This window comes from Aegilops tauschii, chromosome 5 (genome assembly GCF_002575655.3).
Source record: "Aegilops tauschii subsp. strangulata cultivar AL8/78 chromosome 5, Aet v6.0, whole genome shotgun sequence".
NCBI lineage: Eukaryota > Viridiplantae > Streptophyta > Magnoliopsida > Poales > Poaceae > Aegilops > Aegilops tauschii.
Genome location: NC_053039.3, coordinates 539245346 through 539266261, shown reverse-complemented (window position 1 = coordinate 539266261; position 20916 = coordinate 539245346). Strand labels below are relative to the sequence as shown.

The following is a 20916-nucleotide window of genomic DNA, read 5'->3' as shown; positions in this document are numbered from 1 at the left end:
AAAAGCATGCCACCCAAATGTTTTTATCTCTACTTTTTTTGCTTTGAGCTCTGGCACCTCTACAAATCCCTACTTCCCTCTGCGAAGGGCCTTTCTTTTACTTTATGCAATTTTTATTTTTATTTGAGTCTCCATCTTCTCTTATAACACACCAACTAAGGGGCACTATGATTGTACTTGAGCATTGGGTGTAGCTAATATGCGAGTGTGTTTCATGAATGGATCAATGATTGAACATAATGGGATATAATAACTTGTTTTAGTGTTGATATTTTGAAAGACATGGTTGCTTGTTGATATGCTTGAGTATTGAAATCTTCATGACAAAACTAGACTATTGCTTTGAATAATATAAAAGTCCAAATGACCATGCTACAAAGGAAATATTATGTGATGAACATGTTAGGCAGCATTCCACATCAAAATTTCTGTTTTTATCATTTATCTACTCGAGGATGAGCAGGAATTAAGCTTGGGGATACTGATATGTCTCCAACATATCTATAATTTTTTATTGTTCCATGCTGTTATATTATCATTCTTGGATGTTTTACAATCATTTTATAGCAACTTTATATCTTTTTTTGGGACTAACCTATTGACATAGTGCCCAGTGTCAGTTCCTATTTTTTGCTTGTTTTTTACTTCACAGGAAATCAATACCAAACGGAGTCCAAACGCAGCGAAACTCTTTGGTGATTTTTTCTGGACCAGAAGACACACGATGGGCCAAGAAAGCACCCGAGGGCGGCTCCGAGGGGAGCACAAACCACCAGGGCGCGCCTTGGGGCCCAGGCGCACCCAGGTGGGTTGTGCCCACCTCGGTGGCCTCCCGTACTGCCTCTTTGCTATATAAGTACCCCAATATTCCAGAAACCCGAGGGGAGTCGACGAAAATCACTTCCAACCGTCGCAAGTTCCAGAAACCACATATCCAATCTAGACACCATCACGGAGGGGTTCATCATCTTCATTGGTGCCTCTCCGATGATGCGTGAGTAGTTCATTGTAGACCTACGGGTCCGTAGTTAGTAGCTAGATGGCTTCCTCTCTCTCTCTTTTGATTCTCAATACAATGGTCTCTTGGAGATCTATTCGATGTAACTCTTTTTTGCGATGTGTTTGTTGGGATCCGATGAACTTTGAGTTTATGATCAGGTCTATGTTTTTATCCATGAAAGTTATTTGAGTATTTTAATCTCTTATATGCATGATTACTTATAGTCTCGTATTTCTTCTTCGAATCTTTGGTTTAGGTAGGCCGACTAGATCGAATTTTCTTGCCATGGGAAGAGGTGCTTTGTGATGGGTTCAATCTTACGGTGCTTGATCCCAGTGACAGAAGGGGAACCGACACGTATGTATCATTGCCATTAAGAATAACAAGATGGGGTCTATTTCTACATAAATAGATCTTGTCTACATCATGTCATCGTTCTTATTGCATTACTCCGTTTTCCCATGAACTTAATACACTAGATGCATGCTGGATAGCGGTCGATGTGTGGAGTAATAGTAGTAGATGCAGGCAGGAGTCGGTCTACTAATCTTGGACATGATGCCTATATAATGATCATTGTCTAGATATCGTCATGATTATTTGAAGTTCTATCAATTGCCCAACAGTAATTTGTTTACCCACCGTATGCTATTTTTCTCGAGAGAAGCCACTAGTGAAATCTACGGTCCCCGGGTCTCTTCTTTATTATATTTGCCTTTGAGATCTATTTTTATTTGCTTTTATTTTCAGATCTATTAATCTAAGAACACAAAAAATACCTCGCTGCAATTTTTATTTATTTATTTTATCTCGCGTTCCCGCGAGATCTGTTTATCCAATCTACTACAATTTTACCTATCCTTTTACCCGTGAGGGATTGACAACCCCTCTCTTACGTCGGGTTGCAATTATTTGTTCTTTGTGTGCAGGAGCTGTTTACGTGGTGTTGCGTGGTTCTCCTACTGGTTCGATAACCTTGGTCTCATCACTGAGGGAAATACCTACCGTAGCTATGCTGCATCATCCCTTCCTCTTTGGGGAAATACCGACGTAGTTCAAGCCGCATCAGTATGACATCCAACCCTGAGACCTCTGATAATGCTTATGTTGAAAACATGAAACTTGTAGATGTAGCTGATATGTTGGGTATTGATTTAGGAGTTACCTTAGATATGGTTGATCATATTTGCACTTGATTTCTCGTTGGAACAAGCTAGGAAAGATCTTTTTTGGCCAGTTCTAGGGAAATTTCCAATAAACAAGAGGAGGAACCTATTTTAGAACCCGAGGATGTTAATAGCATCCTTCAGGACTTATTGAACGTAAGTAAGGAGGAGGATGATGAACATGTGGATGAGAGGATGGAGAGTGTGTTCGGTGGGATCAGAGAGGGACTCAGATCTAACAGTGCTCACTTTGAGGCTGTTGCTGTTAAAACCCCCGTGAAAACTGTATTGAGAAGGAAGAAAAAAGGAACAATCACTAAAAGCTGATTGTATTCCCTTTTATTTTCTTACCTCTCCTTTACTTCTGGTCTTTTGGTAGGTTTTGTAAACAATTAGAAATGTTAAGTGGTCTGATTTGGAATTGTAGACGGATTGGAGATAAAAAAGAGAGATTTTATCAAAGAACAAATTGACAAAAATAATCTAGACTTTGTGGGCATCCAAGAAACAACGAAGACATAATTCAACCTGTTGGAATTATCTGGGCTAAGTGCCTCAGAGAAATTTGACTGGGAATTTCTGCCGTCTAGAGGGAGACCTGGAGGGATTCTAGTAGGTATTAATAATGCCACTTTAGTCAAACAGGAAGTGGAACAAGGGGAATATTTTGTTAAGATTAAGGTGAGAAACATCATAGATGGGTTTTGCTGGGACCTGGCTGTAGTATACGAAGATCCTCAACCCAAAGGCAAACCAAAATTTCTGGTGGAGTTGGTTCACATTTTCAAAAAATCTAAAAATCCCATGTTGGTTGGGGGAGACTTTAATATGACTAGGAAAGATAGTGATAAAAACAAACCCGGGGGATATAATAAATGGAGCATGCTTTTTAACTCGGTGATTACTTATGGATAAATGATGGAATTACCACTAGTGGGGAGAAAATATACCTGGTCCAATAACCATGAGGACCCCACTTATGCTTTATTGGACAGAGTGCTGATTTCTCCCACATGGGAGGAGAAATACCCTTTAGTTTATATTGAAGATCTGGCCAGGGAACTTTCAGATCATACTCCACTACTCATTAAGACTGGTGAGGCACCTTTGAAAACCTTTGTTTTCAGATTTGAAAACAGCTGGTTCCAAAGACCAGATTTAGATGAGATAGTTAGCAAAGTATGGGAGATTTTTTTTCCTGGAAACTCTATTTTGGATAAGGTTCATAATAAGTTGAAAGAGCTTAGGAGAGTGCTGAAGGTATGGAATTTGAATATTGAAGTTATCTTCAGGAGACAGAAAAAAAGTTTACTTGAGGAGATAAACCGATTAGATAAAAAAGGGGAAGAGGGCAATCTCAGTGATGGAGATAAAGAAAATAAAATAAAATGTCAAGGAGCTTTGAAGGAAATTCTTAAGGAAAAAGAAATCAAATGGCTCCAGAGGTCTCATGATACAGAGTTGTTTGAGGGTGATTCAAATACTAAGTACTACCATGCTAAAGCAAATGGAAGACTTAGAAAAAATAGAATCATCAAGCTAGTGCATGATGAGGGAGTGATTGAGGGCAGGAGGGTTTGAAAAAAAATATTACTAATTTCTATAAAGAAGTTTTCTGTGAACCAGAAATCAAAACAATAAAGATGGATCTTGGGAGTGTGGAAAAACTCACTTCTAAGGAACAAGTTTTCCTTGTAAGAAAATTTACAATGGAAGAGTTGGAAAAAACTGTTTTTGAGATGGAGAAGAATAAGGTTGTTGGTCCTAGTGGTTTCAACATTGAGTTTTATCAACATTATTCGGATCTGGCTAAACTGGATTTGTTGCATTATTGGAGGAATTTTATGATCATAATTTAGACCCTGATAGGTTAAATTATGGAGTAATTTCTCTCTTGCCTAAGGGAAGTGATGCTGACAGGATCCAGAAATATAGACCAATTTTCCTTCTGAATGTTATTTTCAAGATAATTATCAAAATTTTGGTAAATAGATTGATTATAATAATCTCTGGGGTGATTAGGGCTTCTCAAACTACTTTCATATAGGAGAGGTATATTTTGGAAGGAGTCTTGGTGCTACATGAAACTTTGAATACCATGCACAAAACAAAAAAACAGGAGTTCTTCTTAATATTGACTTTGAGAAGGCCTTTGACAAAGTCAAATGGCCTTTTCTTCAAACACTTAAAATGAAAAACTTCCCTGATAAATGGATTAACTGGGTGATGAAGACAGTGACAAGTGGAAAGGTGGCTGTTAAGGTGAACTGAGAAATTGGACCCTATTTCAAAACACATTAGGGCCTGAGGCACTCAATGTCGCCACTGCCTTTTGATCTTGCGGTGGACAACTTATCCACTATGTTCGATAGAGCGTTTGAAGGGGGTCTGGTTAGTGGCCTTGCCAAAATTCATAAAGAAAATGATGTGTGCATCATGCAATATGCAGATGACACCATCCTTCTCTTCCAAGATGATTTGGTACAAGCCAGAAATGTTAAAAGAATTCTAAGTCTCTTTGAAATCATGTCGGGGCTGAAAATTAATTTTCATAAGAGTGAAGTGATATGTGTAGGTTTGGAGGATAATAGAATTAAACTATTCGAGGAAATTCTCACCTGTAAAAGGGGGGACCTTCCGTTTAAATATCTAGGAATCCCAGTTGATGAACATAAATTAAAAATAGTGACTGGAATCCTTCTATAAGTAAAACAGAGAAGAGAATGGGGGTTGGTTGGGGAGATTTCTCAACATTGCTGGTAGAACAACTCTAATCAATTCCCCATTGACTAGCTTAGTCCTCTTCATGATTTCCTTTTATGGGATACCAAAAGGGGTAAAGAAGAGTCTGGACCAACCTAGATCCAACTTTTTATGGAGTGGAGAGGAAAACAAACATAAATATCATTTGGTTGCTTGAGAAAAAGTATGCAGACCAAAATATCTGGGAGGTTTAGGGATTTTAGACTTGGAAATTATGAATATTTTTCTGTTGTCCAAAGGTTATGGAAACTCTTTAATGAGGAAAGCTTATGGCAAAGACTGTTATGCGATAATTATATAGGAAATCCCACATTTGGGCAGATTAGTAAGAAGCAAGGTGATTCACATTTTTGGCAGGGGCTGCTGAAATGTAAAGACATGTTTTAACCTGCTGCAGGTTTAAGATAGGGAATGGGAAGAAAACTAGATTTTGGGAAGACGTATGGATTGGAAAGCAAAAATTGGCAGATGCTTTCCCCAATCTATATAATGTCTCACTTAATCAACACATCACTGTCTATGAGGTCATTTCATCCAGTCTGGCTATTCTTCAATTTAGAAGAGCCCTGGTGGGGGAAAAAGTAGCTCAATGGTTAGAATTGACGGAGGTCTGTAGGCAAGTCAAATTAAACGATGATGAGTATAAGTTATCCTGGATACCCGACGTATCAGGGGTGTTTAGTGTGAGATCCTTTTATTCTACTTTACAAGTTGGGAAAAAATGCCCAAATAGATTCCTATGGAAAGTTAAAATTTCCCCGAAAATCAAAAAATTTATCTGGTTAGTTATGAAAAAAAGCATATTAACCAGAGATGTCTTGTTACACAGGGGAGGTCACTGTGAAGAGAAATGTCTTTTTTGTGATGGAAAAGAAACAATCAATCATTTGTTCTTCCAATGTCCTCTTGCCAGGTATATGTGGAATGTTGTGAGTCACTGTACAGGATTCCAATGTGACTTCGGTGATATGGACACATGCCTACATGGCTGGCTTGGGGGTTTTGGATCGGAAAAAAAGAAAAAGAAATCTTTGTTGGGGTGGCATCCCTAATGTGGAGTATTTGGAAAACTAGAAACTTAGCTTGTTTTCAACATGTTTGGCCTGCTGATCCTAGTGTAGTAATGTTCAAAATGTCACATTGGATTAATGAATGGAGTTTTTTGCAGGTGAAGGAGGGCGTAAAAGTGGAGTTACAACGGGGCGCAAGGCTGCTGGATCGAGTCGCCAGTGACATTTTCCAATCAAGACGAGGATGGGCGACCTGGGTGCCCAGGCCGGAAAACTGCTGAGATGAGTAATAGAAGAATCTATGTAACTTCAGGAAAAGTGATGGTCCCTTTATGTTCTTCATGCGGTTCTGGTGAACTTGGAGATGATTCATGTAATAATAAGAGAGTGATAAAAATTGGAGAGAGGGGGTAGTGATCTGATATGCCCCTTTTGCATATGTACTATGCTTAAATGGTGCATAGGGCCAGAGGGGGGTTGCGTTCATGTAAGCGCGTGGAGGTGGGTGGCAAGAGAGGTGTGTGTTTTTGGCTGTATCGAATACTATGAGGTTTCGTTAATAAAATAGGGGGAACGATCCCTTTCTTTCAAAAAAAATGCCGGCGCAGCTTCGCAAAAGGTTTCGCAGTGTTCTTCTTCATCGTGGTCATTGTCTTCTTCTCGAGCAACTGCCTTGGAGCTCTTTTGGCGGACATCATCAGTTCACTTCTGCCAAAACAAATTGAATTTCAGTTCGAGTTAGTTTCAGAGATGGGCTTCCAGTTCCAGAATTATGGACAAACACAAACTACAGCTTTGTTGAGTGCCCGGATTTGCCACTGCTATCAACACCAGATCTGTCCCTGTGCTTCTTGTCAACCATACTTTCATACACATTTGAAAGATCGTTGATCATGCAGAATCGTTAGATTGGCAACAAGCTGCAACTGAAGCTTTCGCACCAGCTCGATAGCCACATATTGTAAAAGAAACAAGAAGCAAATAATTTATGAAAGTAATAAAAAATGGCCTTTTGAAAAGAAGAAAAAGGTACGAAACCAGTTTTCTCGTGTAACTAGTAATAGCTAAAACTTTGCATAAACTTGACAGCTACATGCAACAAGAACTAAATAACACAACACTTGATAGGAAGAACTAAATAACATAACAGTTAACAAATAATACATCAAGAACAATATAGCAAGTGCATGGAACTGGTTTTGCATGCAATCATTTCTCCTGTCTGAATCTTATTAGTTAGAATATTTATGTTCACAATATAGGCTTCACACCACTTCCATAGAGGAAGTACCACTTTCAATATAGATGTGCGGAGTCGGCCTTTATCTTTAGCGCCAAGAGCAACTCCAACAACTCCCTTAAAAATCTGCCCATAAAACTGGTTTTCCGGCATTCCCATATAAGTTAGGGGAAGTCGCCTAGCAACTTTTGTTTGTTCTCTAAACTTCTTCCTCTAAATCCAATTTTATTTTATTTTATTTTTTGTTAAACAAAAAAATAGATGATTGTCTAGGACCCACTGGTCAGTGACACACATGACGACGGGCGGTGCGGTGGCCACCGACGAGGGGCGACGCGGGGCGGCGTGGCGGCGGCATTGATGGGAAGTTGGGGGGGGGGGGGGAAGCCTCTTCAACCGTTCATGTAAAGTAGTGGCCATAACTTTACGGGATCTTTCCGTAAACCTGTGAGGAGAAAATGCCTTTTTTGTGAGATCCTGTGAAGTTATGGCCACTTAAAATGAACCGTTGGAGAGATTTTTTGGCCCAACTTCCCGTAAAGGCTGATTATTTTAGAGATACAAGAGCAATTGGAGATGCTCTATCCCAAAAGAATGGACCGTAAATAGATTACTACCACGGCAAGCAACCAACATTAGTGTCCAAAGCCTTGTTGTAAAATCATCACCTCCCGCACTAGATCCGAGGACAAAGCCACTCCACCGACCAGAGCTCGACCGGACCCGCTTCGCCCTTACACAAGCGCACGACAGTCCCCAATACCCACCAACATGAGCCACTCATCGTCACCACAACGCCCAGCTGAAGAAACGATCCAATGCCGCTCCAAAAGCCCAAAATCTACGAGCCCCTCGTTGACGCCATGGTCGCTGGAGAGACACGTATTCCCATCGCCGTCGTCGTTCGCTCCATCGAAACGCCGTCAGCGAGGACAAAGCCTAGATAAACTAGGTAGATGTATGCATACCAGGCGGACAACCACGTCCCTGCCGCCTCACGACGCCTGGCCGACGGTCGGAGGCGGAGGGGAATGACGGCGTCGGCGATGGCACCATCTTCCTTATCCCTATCTACTGTAGCATGGAGAGCACACTCTGTTCGAAAACAGTTCGCTGGTACTAGTGTTTTAGCCTCGTCTCCGGAAAGTGGTCAAGTGATATGGTCCATAGCCCTCATCTGGGCCGTCGATGGCGAGATCCGACGGCAGGCAACGCGTGGAGCGGTGCGCAATGTCTCGCGATTCCGAACTCATGTGGGTCGGCGCGGCCAGTTGGTTGGAAAGCGCGATCTGAGATAGTCGGGCTCAGGGCCAGGTCGGCCCGTCCCAGTCGGAGCCAGGTCATCAGCCCACACGGACCCACCGCAGCCGGGCCCGTGTCTCCGCCACAGTCCCGCCCACCCCGCTGCACACCCGCCCACCCACGTCCAGGTGGGACCAGCCACCGCGGGCCCGCGGCGTCAGCGACCTCCCTCGGATCCCCAGGATCGCCCGCGTTGCCACGCAAATCCTTTCGGCCAGGCACAGTGTAATAAAACCGAATCCAAATCCTTCATTGGGTCAGACTCGACGACGCCCGCACGCACGCCGCAGCCCAACCGCTGCCCCCCCACCCCCCCACCCCCCTCCCTCGAGCTCGCCGCCGCCGCCGCCGCCGCCGGCCGCCCCGCCCCGCCCCGCCTCGGCGAGATGGAGACGGCCCGGGCCCCCGCCGCCCCCGCGACGTCCAGGCCGCGCACCGTGGAGGCCATCTTCAGGGACTTCTCCGCGCGCCGCTCCGGCCTCGTCCGCGCGCTCACCTCCGGTGAGTACCCGACCGACCGACCGCGTCCCCTTCCCTTCTCCTCCCTCCCTCATCCCCTTTGCCCCTCTCGTAGCGCCGCGCTGACGGGCCACCCGCGCGCGCCGCAGATCTAACACCGCGCTTCTCTCCTGCGCCTCGTGCCGCCGTGCAGATGTCGACGACTTCTTCGACAGCTGCGACCCAGGTGAGTTGCCCCCCAGATTGGATTGGGCGGCTGCTCCGCTGCCGGGCGGTGGGATCCGGACGGGGATTGACTGGATCGGCCTCGGTTTTGTCTCTCTCTGCCCGCAGATAAGGAGAACCTCTGCCTCTACGGCCACCCCGACGGGACCTGGGAGGTGTCGCTGCCGGCGGAGGAGGTGCCGCCCGAGCTGCCCGAGCCGGCCCTCGGCATCAATTTCGCCCGCAACGGCATGAACCGCCGCGACTGGCTCTCCCTCGTCGCCGTCCACTCCGACTCGTGGCTCCTCTCCGTCGCCTTCTTCTTCGGGGCGCCGCTCACCGCCAACGAACGGTAATTTTACTGCTAGTTCGATTTCTCTCAGCTTGGTGCCTCTGACGATTGAGAAAAATATTTGTTTTAGCTTTTAAATTATCCATATATACTCCTGATTGACAGTTTAGGCAAGATCAAATGTGGCCTTTTTTGATAGAGTACTTTAGCTTGACTGCTAGGTGACTTGGGGAGTTGGGATACGCGTGACCGATTTGATGGCCCATTTATTTTGTTTCCCTTGGTGGTTGGTGCATGTGTGTGCATGTGCACATGTATCTTGTGCTCCTCCCTTTGTTCCTTTTATTTGCTTTGAGTGTATCGGAGGGTCATGCTTTTTGTTTCAGTTTGCTTTATTGGGTTTGCAGTTACTTGTTCCCTTCTTTCTGTGACCCTCTGGGCTTGATGGTGATATAATCCATAGGTTTTCAGCTGTTAGGCCATATGAAAAGCAACTGCCCCCTTTCACTTTATTCTAGAAATCATATACATACACAAATAAAGGATTGCGTGCTTCTATGTAGTTCCATCCTTTGCAGTTTCGGCTGCTATAAAGAATTTTAATCTCTATATCCTATTTTTGTGTTTGCGGTGACAAACTATGCCACATTGTCATAACTTGCTCTAAGCCTAGCTATTTAGAAACTAAGATTAAAATGCCATCTATCTATGAGTAAAAACTCAAAAGATTCCAATATTCTTCCCAGAAAGAAGGAGAAGGGTCTTATATTGATGGCGGGCCAGGGCATTCCTTTCTAAGTTCCTGCCATGTTAATTGCAGAGTTATTGATTTCCATCGATGGGGTTGTAGTAGTTGAAGAAGTTGTGCATTTACTGGGTGATGTAATGTGTATACGAAGCAAACAGGAAACGTACAATTTATATCATGACCTACCACATCATCAAATGCTATACACTGCAGTTTTAGGGCTTTTACAGTATCATCATGCTGAATGACCAAAACATATTGCCAAAGGCTTTAATAAGTAAATATAAAGGTGGAGTTCGGCATAGTAAGAAGCAACTATTCCTTTTTCACTTTATTTCAGAAATCATGTATATACACAAATAAAGGACAATGTGCTTCTCTGTATTTCCCAGTTTCGGCTGCTCCAAAGAATTTTAATGTCCAGCCTATTTTTGTGTTTGTGGTGATGAACTGTTCCACATTGCCACAACTTGCTCTAAGCTTAGCTATGTACTCCCTCCGTTCAGAATTACTCGTCCAAGAAATGAATGTATCTAGATGTATTTTAGTTGTAGATACATCCATTTTTGTGACAAGTAATTCCGAACGGAGGGAGTAGAACCGAAGATCAAAGTGCCATCTATCTATGAGTAAAACTCTAAAAGGTTCCAAGATTCTTCTCACAAAGAAGAAAGAAGGCTCTTATATTGGTGCGGGACCATTCCTTCCTGAAGTTCTGTCATGTTAATTGCAGAGCTATTTATTTCTGCCATCTTGCTCTCTTTTGTGGACCCTTTCTCGGGCGGCATATTATGAGTTCATTCTGTTTCTCTATAGTCTATACACTGAATGACAACCAGTTTTTTTTCTGCGGGAAAGATGAAAACTAGTTTATTTGTTTTTTTTTAATCTCAAAATGGAGTTAATAGCAACCAATGCCCATTGTTTAATTTATGTCTTGTTCAAGCATGCTGGTAAAGCCTTAATCCCGGAATCTTTCTTACACTAACTTGTGTGTTTAGTTTGTGCACCTTACACCTTTTTTCTCCACACTACAGTGAGAGTTTGCTGCCTTAGTACTTCATATACCTTGTGCAGCTTCAGGGTTCTGTGTTAGTAATGTGCATAATTTTGGCCTTCAAAATTTAGCTAGCTGGGATAAAAGAAAACACTTAAAAATCTTCACTTCAGTATCACACTCCTTAATGGACCTGTTACATCTTGTCAGTGTGTCACTCATCATTGCCATCTCTACAAATTAACAATTGGACCACGAGAATCCCCACTATTGGACCACGATATTCTTTAGTTATCCTATTTTATTGTTTGTTATACAATTTACCTATAATAGGGTTTTGTTTTCACTTGAATGTTCATATACCCTTGTCTTGGCTATCATAGTGAAATTCATACTTTTGCTCACTTGAGGGCTTTTTCTGGAACAAATTAGTTTAGAAGGCTTCACAGATTTTTTCCTTGTATACATACCTAGTACAGTAATTTTGGTGGCCTGCCACGCTAGTAATCTATTTACAGTCTGTGACTCCGTTCTCTTGTGTTAGCACTAAAGATAAAGGCCCACTCTGCTCTGTGAAGCCTATATTGTGGGAAAAAAATCTAACTAAGATCCACACAGGGCAAATGATTGGATGCAAAACTGGTTCCATGCACTTGCTATACTGTTCTTGATGTATTCTTTGTTAAGTGTTCTGTTATTTAGTTCTTGCCACAGGTAGCTGTCAAGTTTATGCCAAGCTTTAGCTATTTACTGATTGCACAAGAAAACTGGTTCCATGTTTTTCTTTTTCTTTTCAAAAGGCCATTTGAGTACTTTGCAAATTCCTTCTTGTTCTGTTATTAGTGTTATCTTTTTCTCTTGGCTGCTTTTTGTCCTAAGAAAATGTTCTCCCCTTTAATGGAGGAATAGCTCTTATAGTATGTGTATCAAGTTGGTGCGAAAGCTTCAGCTGCACCTTGTTGCCAATCCAACGTTTCTGTGCCTTGTGTCTTCCAGGAAGCGCTTGTTCAGCATGATCAACGATCTTCCAAATGTGTATGAAAGTATGGTTGACAGGAAGCACAGGGACAGGTCTGGTGTTGATAGCAGTGGCAAATCCAGGCACTCATCAAAGCCAAAGGTACGCTGACTGACCCCCCCACTGCAGTAGTTTATGTTTGGTGGAAATTCCAAAACTGGAAGCGCATCTCCGAACGTAACTCGGAACTGAATTGCAATTTGTTCTGTGCAGCAGCGAACTGATGATGTCCGCCCAAAGAACTCCAGGGCAGTTGCTCGAGAAGAAGACGAGGACGAGGACGAAGAAGAACACAGCGAAACCTTTTGCGGAAGCTGCACCGGCATATACAATGCAAGCGAGTTCTGGATCGGCTGCGACATGTGCGAGCGGTGGTTCCACGGCAAATGCGTGCGGATAACCCCGGCCAAAGCGGATCACATAAAGCACTACAAGTGCCCTGAATGCAGCAGCTCCAAGAAAATGAGGCAGTAGGCCGTCGCCTGCAAGTCTGCTTCAGCCGTCTCTGACCCATCTGATCAAACTACACCATGTTTCTTTTCTGCCCAAGGTCGCGGCTAGCGGATGTGGATTCCTCTAGAAACTGTGCTCCCTCCCATGTGGTAGTCTCCTAGCCGTAGGTGCTGTGAAAGACTGATACATAGCTCATACTCTCGTAGCATTATAGATGTTTCCTTGGTTGTCATTTGATGTGTTCATTCCCAGGTGTGGACAATGTCGTTGCAACGCTTGCTGATGATGATTGAATTGTGCCTTGGTAGGCAATTTCCTGATTGGCTTGTGTTTTTGCAAAATGAACTGCCTTTCTTTAATCCGTCTGAGGGCCGAGTGGCTTCCTCGACCCTAGCGGAAGTACAGGGGCCAAAGAATTTATACAGGTAGATTAAACACAGGACTATGACTTTGACACTGTTCATCTGTTTGAGCTTCAAAGAAATGAACCAAAGTGAAGGATTTCTACAATCATGGAGCTCTATGTAGAATTTCTTTGGACGAACTACCAAGGTCTATTTGGTGGTTTGTTTTTTATCTGAACATTTTATTAAGATTCTCTTGTTTCTTCAATTCCTACGAATTGGACACCTAACTCTTGACAAAAATCCCTTGCACAACTCTCCCACGGAAGAAGCCACGGTTGTTCCCTACTCCAAGTTCTGCTCTGCCATAAAGCAATCCCCACCGAAATGTCACTGCACTTGCTAATGTTTGAGGAACCTGCATTCAAGCACACATCAATAGTTAACCGCACTACTTGACAGTAAAATAAAAGCATTTTAACATCCTAAACTTTGGCCTCACCCGTGAAAAGAAAAATGTGGGTTAAGATCTAATTTCTCCTCCAACAGCTCCCTACTCTCCCAAAAAAATTGGTATAAGAGAAGTTGCCACAAAAAACACGCTCCAGCAGCTTCCCTATTCCTATTTTTTTATGATCACCAAAAAACGCTCTTCTTCCGCCATACGCAATTGAAGCTGGCAGAAGCCAACACCTAAAACTTCATACTCCCTCCGTCCGAAAAAACTTGTCCCTCAAAGGAACGTATCTAGCACTAAGTTAGTACTAGATACATCCATTTGAGAGTCAAGCTTGGGACAAGCTTTTTCGGACGGAGGGCTACTACCACAATCATTGGACGCCCGCCTAATCATCGCATCGCCTTATGCCCTCGGGCGCGCCGCGTGGGCAGTCACCTGAGTAGGCCGCTCTGTCGCCAGACAACCAACACCTCGTTGTCGCCTGCCTCGCCGTAGCCCGCCACCGCCTCACGGCAGTGGTTGGTGACTTGGTGCACACGGGAGAGAAAGAGAGAGAGAGATTAGCCACACACACGTGGGGCGCATATGTCAGGATAAGTATAGATTTTTTTTATAGAGAAGTTGCTACAACAATACACCTGTAAAACGCAATAAATTTAATTTATCGAGAGAGTCCTAATAAACATTTATACAGGAATGGTTTTTGGGAAGTTGCTGGAGATGCATTTATGTATTTCGCAGATTTGTCTCAGCCAGCTCCAATTCTCTAGTTCAAAATCTGAAGACCCTTTGACCAGGTCCACAGACGGGACGCACCTGAAAATCCCAATCTCCGCGCCCTTTCTCCCTCCCCTCCCCCTCTCCCTCCTCCGCCACACGCCCGCCCCCACCGCCCGCACCTGCGGCGATGGCGGCCGCCGCGACATTGGAGGTGGCGTGGCGGAGGGTTGAGATGGCGTGGTACTACCTCCTGCAGTTCACGGGGTGTACCAGCGTCGCCCGCGACTCCTCCCCGCCACGCCCCGGGTCACCCCCTCGGTGGTGGACCGGGACTTCATCGAGCCTGTGCTCGGCCCGATCCTTGCGGTGACTGAAGAGGATATCCTCAACATCTCGGAGGGTGTGACAGTCGGACTGGGGTTGCGAGGGCGGAGGTAAAGTGTGTTGGAATTTTGCTAGTAGGCCTTTGGCCCAAAGCCCAACTAAAATTCTGAAATTCTCTTGGCCCATTCATGCACACATGTGAGTGGAGTGAGTGAGGCTAAAGTTTAGTCCCACCTCATAAGTTGAGAGAGAGTTGCACCTCTTTATAAGGTGAGCTCTTCTACCACTTGTATGAGCATGAGAAGAGGAGACCTACATGCGCGCTCCTCCTCGCTCGCCACGCCTCGCCGCGGCGCGGCGCGGGTTGCGGGATTGAGCCGAGCCGAGGACTGAGCTATGCACGTTGTCTATATTTTTGCTGCTCGGGAAAAATAATGAGTCATTAATTAATAATTAACGGACGCGTTAATTACTGAACCATTTCCGATTCTTTTGGATCGTGACGACTCGGACGTGGGGTTTACTCCCACGACCTGCCCGCTCCATCCCTCCTTTCGGCGTGCACCGGGAGAAGGGACAACAGGCCTCTAGAACCCCGCCTCTCGTGATCCTGTATGGGAGAGGGGCAATCAGGTTTTTGGGGAGCGCACTCGCGCGACTGCTGGCAACGACGACTTCTTCCCTGACCTCGGCAACCTCATCCTCGACGACATGGGCGACAACGTCAACGCCGGCGGTGCTGCTCCCGCTGCACCGTATGTGATTCTATCCTTCCTGTTCGAGATCGTGGTAGAATTCATGTTTCTAGTATGTGCCCTAGATGTGATCTATTCATCTTGCTATGCTAGTTCGCATGATTAGTTTAATCTCTGCTACTATAGTCATGATTTATCTTCTATTTATTCAGATTAAATCTCGTAGTAATTTGCTCATATTTCCAACAATCCAAAAACCTGATTATAGGCAATTTACTCCGAGTGGTTTTGCTGCGCATCTGAAGCCGCCTGCCTTTAAGGGGGCGCAATATAAGAGGTGGCGCACGAGAGCAGTCTACTGGTTTCAGACCATGGGCTGCTATGACGCCACCAAGGGCAAGCCTGAGGGCGATCTCAATCCAGCACAGCTGGAAGCTTTTGAGAAGATCGATACCCTCTTTAAAGGCGCTCTTCTGAGTGTTCTTGATGACTCTATTGTGGATTCGTATATGTTGTTTGACAACGGCAAGGACATGTGGGCTGCGCTCGAGGCCAAGTTTGGTGCCTCGGACGCCGGCAGCGAGTTGTACGTCATGGAGCAATTCTATGACTACAAGATGACTGATGAGCGCCCTGTTGTACAGCAGGCTCATGAGATACAGTCGCTCGCAAAAGAACTTGAGTACTTCAAGTGTGTGTTGCCGGACAAATTTGTTGCTGGAGGCATCATTGCCAAGCTTCCACCTTCGTGGAACAATTTTGCTACTTCCCTGAAACACAAGAGACATGAGTTTTCCGTTGCGGATCTCATTGGTACTCTTGATGTTGAAGAGAAGGCGAGAGCAAATGACACACGTGCTCGAGTTGCTGAGGGAGGTTCTAGTGCCCACATGGTACAGAAGAAGAACTTCCAGCCCAACAAGTTCAAAAACAACAAGAACAAAACTCAGGGCAAAGGCAAGTTTGATACAAAGAACAAGCCATCACATTCTACCAACTTCAAGAAGAATTCTCATAAGAAGGGGAAGGGACTTTGCCATGTCTGCGGTGATCCTAATCACTGGGCTCCGAAGTGTCCTAACCGCTTTGAGGAGCGTGAACATGAGAAGAGCGGCAAGTCTGCTAATGTTGTCATCGGTGATACTGATATGAAGGAATCAGGGTACGGTATTTTTCCTACTATCCTTTCAGTATTTCAATCCCCTGATTGGTTAATTGACACCGGTGCCAATGTACATGTTTGTGCTGACGCCTCCATGTTTTCTTCTTACCAGGCAACAGGGACTTCACCCATGCTGATGGGGAACGGGTCACATGCCATCGTTTGAGGTGTTGGTACGGTCGATCTGAAGTTTACTTCAGGGAAGACCGTGCATCTGAAGAACGTTCATCATGTGCCGTCCATCAATAAAAATCTCGTTAGCGGTCCCGTTTATGCCGAGATGGTTTTAAGTTTTCTAAGTATGGACAATTTGTTGGAAAAGGCTATGAGAGCGGAGGCTTGTTCCGCCTATCTTTGTCAGATATTTGCACTAAAGTTATTAATAATGTTTGCCACAATAATGAGTCTGATATTTGGCATTCACGACTTTGTCATATTAACTTTGGTTGCATGACGCGGCTAGCCAATATGAATTTAATTCCAAAAATCTCTGCTGTCAAAGGCTCCAAGTGCCAAGTATGTGTGCAAGCTAAGCAACCTCGTAAGTCTCATAAGACTGCAGAGGCAAGAGACTTGGCGCCACTAGAGCTTATACATTTTGATCTTTGTGAGATGAATGGCGTGTTGACAAAAGGTGGAAAGAGATACTTCATGACATTGATTGATGACTCCACTAGATATTGTTATGTGTATCTTCTGAAATCAAAAGATGAGGCTTTAACTTTCTTCAAAAACTATAAAGCTGAGACAGAGAACCAACTTGATCGAAAAATTAAACGGCTTAGGTCCGATCGTGGTGGAGAGTATTTTTCCAATGAATTTGCTGTTTTGTGCGGAACATGGTATAATCCATGAGAGGACGCCTCCCTACTCACCTCAGTCAAATGGGGTAGCCGAAAGAAAAAACCGAACTCTAACTGATATGGTTAACACCATGTTAGACACATCGGGTCTTTCCAAGGAATGGTGGGGGGAGGCGCTAATGACTGTGTGTCATGTCCTAAACCGAGTTCCCACAAAGCATAAGACCATGACTCCATTTGAGGAATGGGAAAGGAAAAGATTGAAACTCTCTTACCTACGTACTTGGGGTTGTTTGGCGAAAGTCAATATACAAATTCCCAAGAAGCGCAAGCTTGGACCAAAAACCGTGGATTGTGTTCTTCTGGGCTATACTTTTCATAGCATTGGCTATAGATTTTTGATAATAAAATCTGAGGTATCCGACATGCATGTTGGTACGATTATGGAGTCGAATGATGCAACTTTCTTTGAGGACATATTTCCTATGAAGGTTATGTCGAGTTCATCAAATCAGGAGATACCTACTCCATCTAGTAAGGAATTCGCTGTAATTCCTGAACCCACCATTGCGATGGAACACGTTGAGAATCCTGTTGGGGGTGACAATGGAACTCCTGTGAGGAGTAAGAGACAGAGGACTGCAAAGTCTTTTGGTGATGATTTCATTGTGTACCTTGGGGATGACACACCCAGGACTATTTCAGAAGCCTATGCATCTCCTGATGCTGACTACTGGAAGGAAGCTATTCGTAGCGAGATGGATTCCATCTTAGCTAACGGTACCTGGGAGATCACTGACCGTCCTTATGGGTGCAAACCTGTAGGATGTAAGTGGGTGTTCAAGAAGAAGCTTAGACCTGATGGTACGATTGAAAAGTACAAGGCACGGCTTGTGGCCAAGGGTTATACCCAGAAAGAAGGTGAAGACTTCTTTGATACTTACTCACTGAAAGAACATGCGGTGCCCCCATGTTTGGTTTTGGTAATTGATGACAATCTCTATGGACTAATGGTTGCCTTGAGTTATATTTGAAGGATTTGTCCATAGGCATTTCTTGAAGTTCATGTTGGTTTCAAGGAGTTTATGTGGTGACCAAGGTGTTATTAAGGAATTATCCAAAGATTGGTCATGTGAGAGTTGAGCTTATTGCAAGCATGTCTTGGAGAAGAAGATTGTGTGATCATTCATGCATATCTTCAAGACATCATCCAAATGAAGAGAGTTGAAAAGATTCATGGTTGATCAAGACTAAGTCAAGAGTGAATCAACTTGATCAACTCACAAAGCGTAGAAGATGTACCGAGAGGGATCAAGCGATCCCATGGTGTGGTAAGCATTGTCAATTACGCTTTGTGTACTAACCCATGATCTTCGTGAGAGTTCTTTGTGGGGTTAGGTTGCGGTGTGCAAGTTCAAGTGAAGCATCATGAAGAGATCAAATGCTTGAAGCTTGCCGTCCATTGTGGTGACAATGGACTTGTGAAGATGTGCGGAAGAGTGGCTCACCCATAGTGGAGTATGGGGGAGCAATCAACTAGTCTTCATCGAGCCAACGCAACCAAGAAAGGTGGTCCAACTTGAGGGAGTCAAGATCGTCATCATCTAGCTCAAGTGGACCATGTGCAAGGCAAAGGTTTGTCCTTGATAGGTTTTCTATTTTACCGGTCTCATGATGGTAGTTGGGAGACCGGGTTATAGGATCGATTGCCGTACTATCAAGGGGGGCTCTCGATGAGTAGCTTGATCGTATCATTCGTAGAGAGCTCAAACCATTGCATCCTTGCATCATCTTTATTGGTTCTTGTTTGGTTCTTCTCTTTGTGAGTTTTGGAGCTTATGGTCATCTTGATGACAAGCTCGAGTTCATCGAAAACGGAGTTCACTCGCATCTTCTATGATGTTTTCGATGTTGGAGGTTATGCCGGTTCTTCTCGGTTGGAGGTTTCACTCCTCTATTTGTTTTGATGCTACTCGTCTTCCTCTATCCAACAAGCTTGAGTTTGCTCAATTCGGAGCTCATATGAAGAAGTTTTGGCAGTTTTGGTTTCCTAGCGGTAGTACCGCTCTAGAGCCTCGGTTATCTCTTATCCGAGCTCTTTACTTATGCACTTTACTTTGTGATAGCCATATTGCTTCTTGTTATATATCTTGCTATCACCTAGTAGTTTATCTTGCTTGGCATAAGTTGTTGGTGCAAATAGGTGAGCCTAGTTGTTGTAGGTTTTGTGCTTGACAAATTAACCGCTAGGTTTATTCCGCATTTGTTCAAGCCTAAACCGTAATTATTTTAAAGCGCCTATTCACCCCCCCTCTAGGCGACATCCACGATCTTTCACTCACCCGTGGCTAGACTGACCACAATTCGGGTGCTACTATCACTGGCTGCCTCACATGGTCTTCTCGTTCATCAAATGGACGTTAAGACAGCTTTCCTCAATAGAGAGTTGAAGGAGGAAATTTATATGTTTCAGCCAGATGGTTTTGTAGTACCTGGTCAGGAAGGAAAGGTGTGCAAGTTATTAAAGTCTTTATATGGCCTTAAACAAGCTCCTAAGGAGTGGCATGAGAAGTTCGAAAGAACATTAACTGCTGTCGGCTTTGTAGTAAACGATGGTGACAAGTGCGTGTACTATCGCTATGGTGGGGGCGAAGGAGTTATTCTCTGTCTATATGTCGATGACATACTGATCTTTGGAACCAAACTTGATTTAATCAAGGAGGTTAAGGATTTCTTATCTCGCTGTTTTGAGATGAAGGATCTAGGAGTAGCTGATGTTATCTTAAACATCAAGCTGTTGAGAGATGAGAGTGGTGGGATCACACTGCTTCAGTCTCACTATGTGGAAAAGGTATTGAGTCGTTTTGGGTATAGCGACTGCACGCCTTCTCCAACTCCATATGATGCTAGTGTGTTGCTTCGAAAGAATCGACAGATTGCTAGAGATCAACTGAGGTATTCTCAGATTATTGGCTCGCTTATGTATTTGGCGAGTGCCACGAGGCCTGACATCTCTTTTGCTGTGAGCAAGCTGAGTCGGTTTGTGTCAAAACCGGGAGATGATCATTGGCATGCGCTTGAGAGAGTTATGCGCTATTTGAAAGGCACCGCGAGCTATGGGATTCACTACACCGGGTATCCAAGGGTACTGGAGGGTTATAGTGACTCAAACTGGATATCTGATGCTGATGAGATTAAGGCCACAAGTGGTTATGTTTTAACACTTGGTGGTGGCGCTGTTTCCTGGAAGTCTTGCAAGCAGACCATCTTAACAAGGTCAACAATGGAAGCAGAACTCACAACATTAGACACTGCCACTGTTGAAGCAGAGTGGCTTCGTGAACTCTTGATGGACTTACCTATGATTGAAAAACCAATACCCCATATCCTAATGAACTGTGATCGTCAAGATAAACAGTTCGAAGGACAATATGAAGTCCTCAAGACATGTGAAGAGGAGACTAAAATCTGTCAGAAAATTGAGAAACTCCGGAGTTATTACGTTGGATTATATCCAAACGTCGAAAAACTTGGCAGATCCCTTCACAAAGGGTCTATCACGTAATGTGATAGATAATGCATCGATGGAGATGGGCTTGAGACCCACCGCATGAGTTGTCCATAGTGGTAACCCACTCTATGTGATCGGAGATCCCGTGAAGTAGAAGTGGGAGACAAGCTGTTGGTCAGCTGGGAGGAGAGTATCCCTATATTAACTATCCCACTCCGTGAAGATGCAATACTCTCCTGATCTGC

General features: G+C 44.1%; 1 protein-coding gene across 2 annotated transcripts; it reads left to right on the top strand.

Annotated features, from left to right (window-relative positions):
* Positions 1–8746: 8746 nt before the first annotated feature.
* Positions 8747–12972, top strand: LOC109744065 (PHD finger protein ALFIN-LIKE 3). Of its 2 annotated transcripts, none has more exons than XM_020303164.4 (5): positions 8747–8982; positions 9134–9166; positions 9274–9496; positions 12178–12301; positions 12416–12972. In XM_020303164.4, exons 1-5 carry the CDS (start codon positions 8868–8870, stop codon positions 12671–12673), a joined length of 753 nt encoding a protein of 250 aa, XP_020158753.1. In that variant the 5' UTR covers positions 8747–8867; the 3' UTR covers positions 12674–12972. The 2 variants fall into 2 exon arrangements, with proteins under 2 accessions (XP_020158753.1, XP_020158752.1); XM_020303163.3 differs by having other exon boundaries at positions 12413–12972.
* Positions 12973–20916: the final 7944 nt, after the last annotated feature.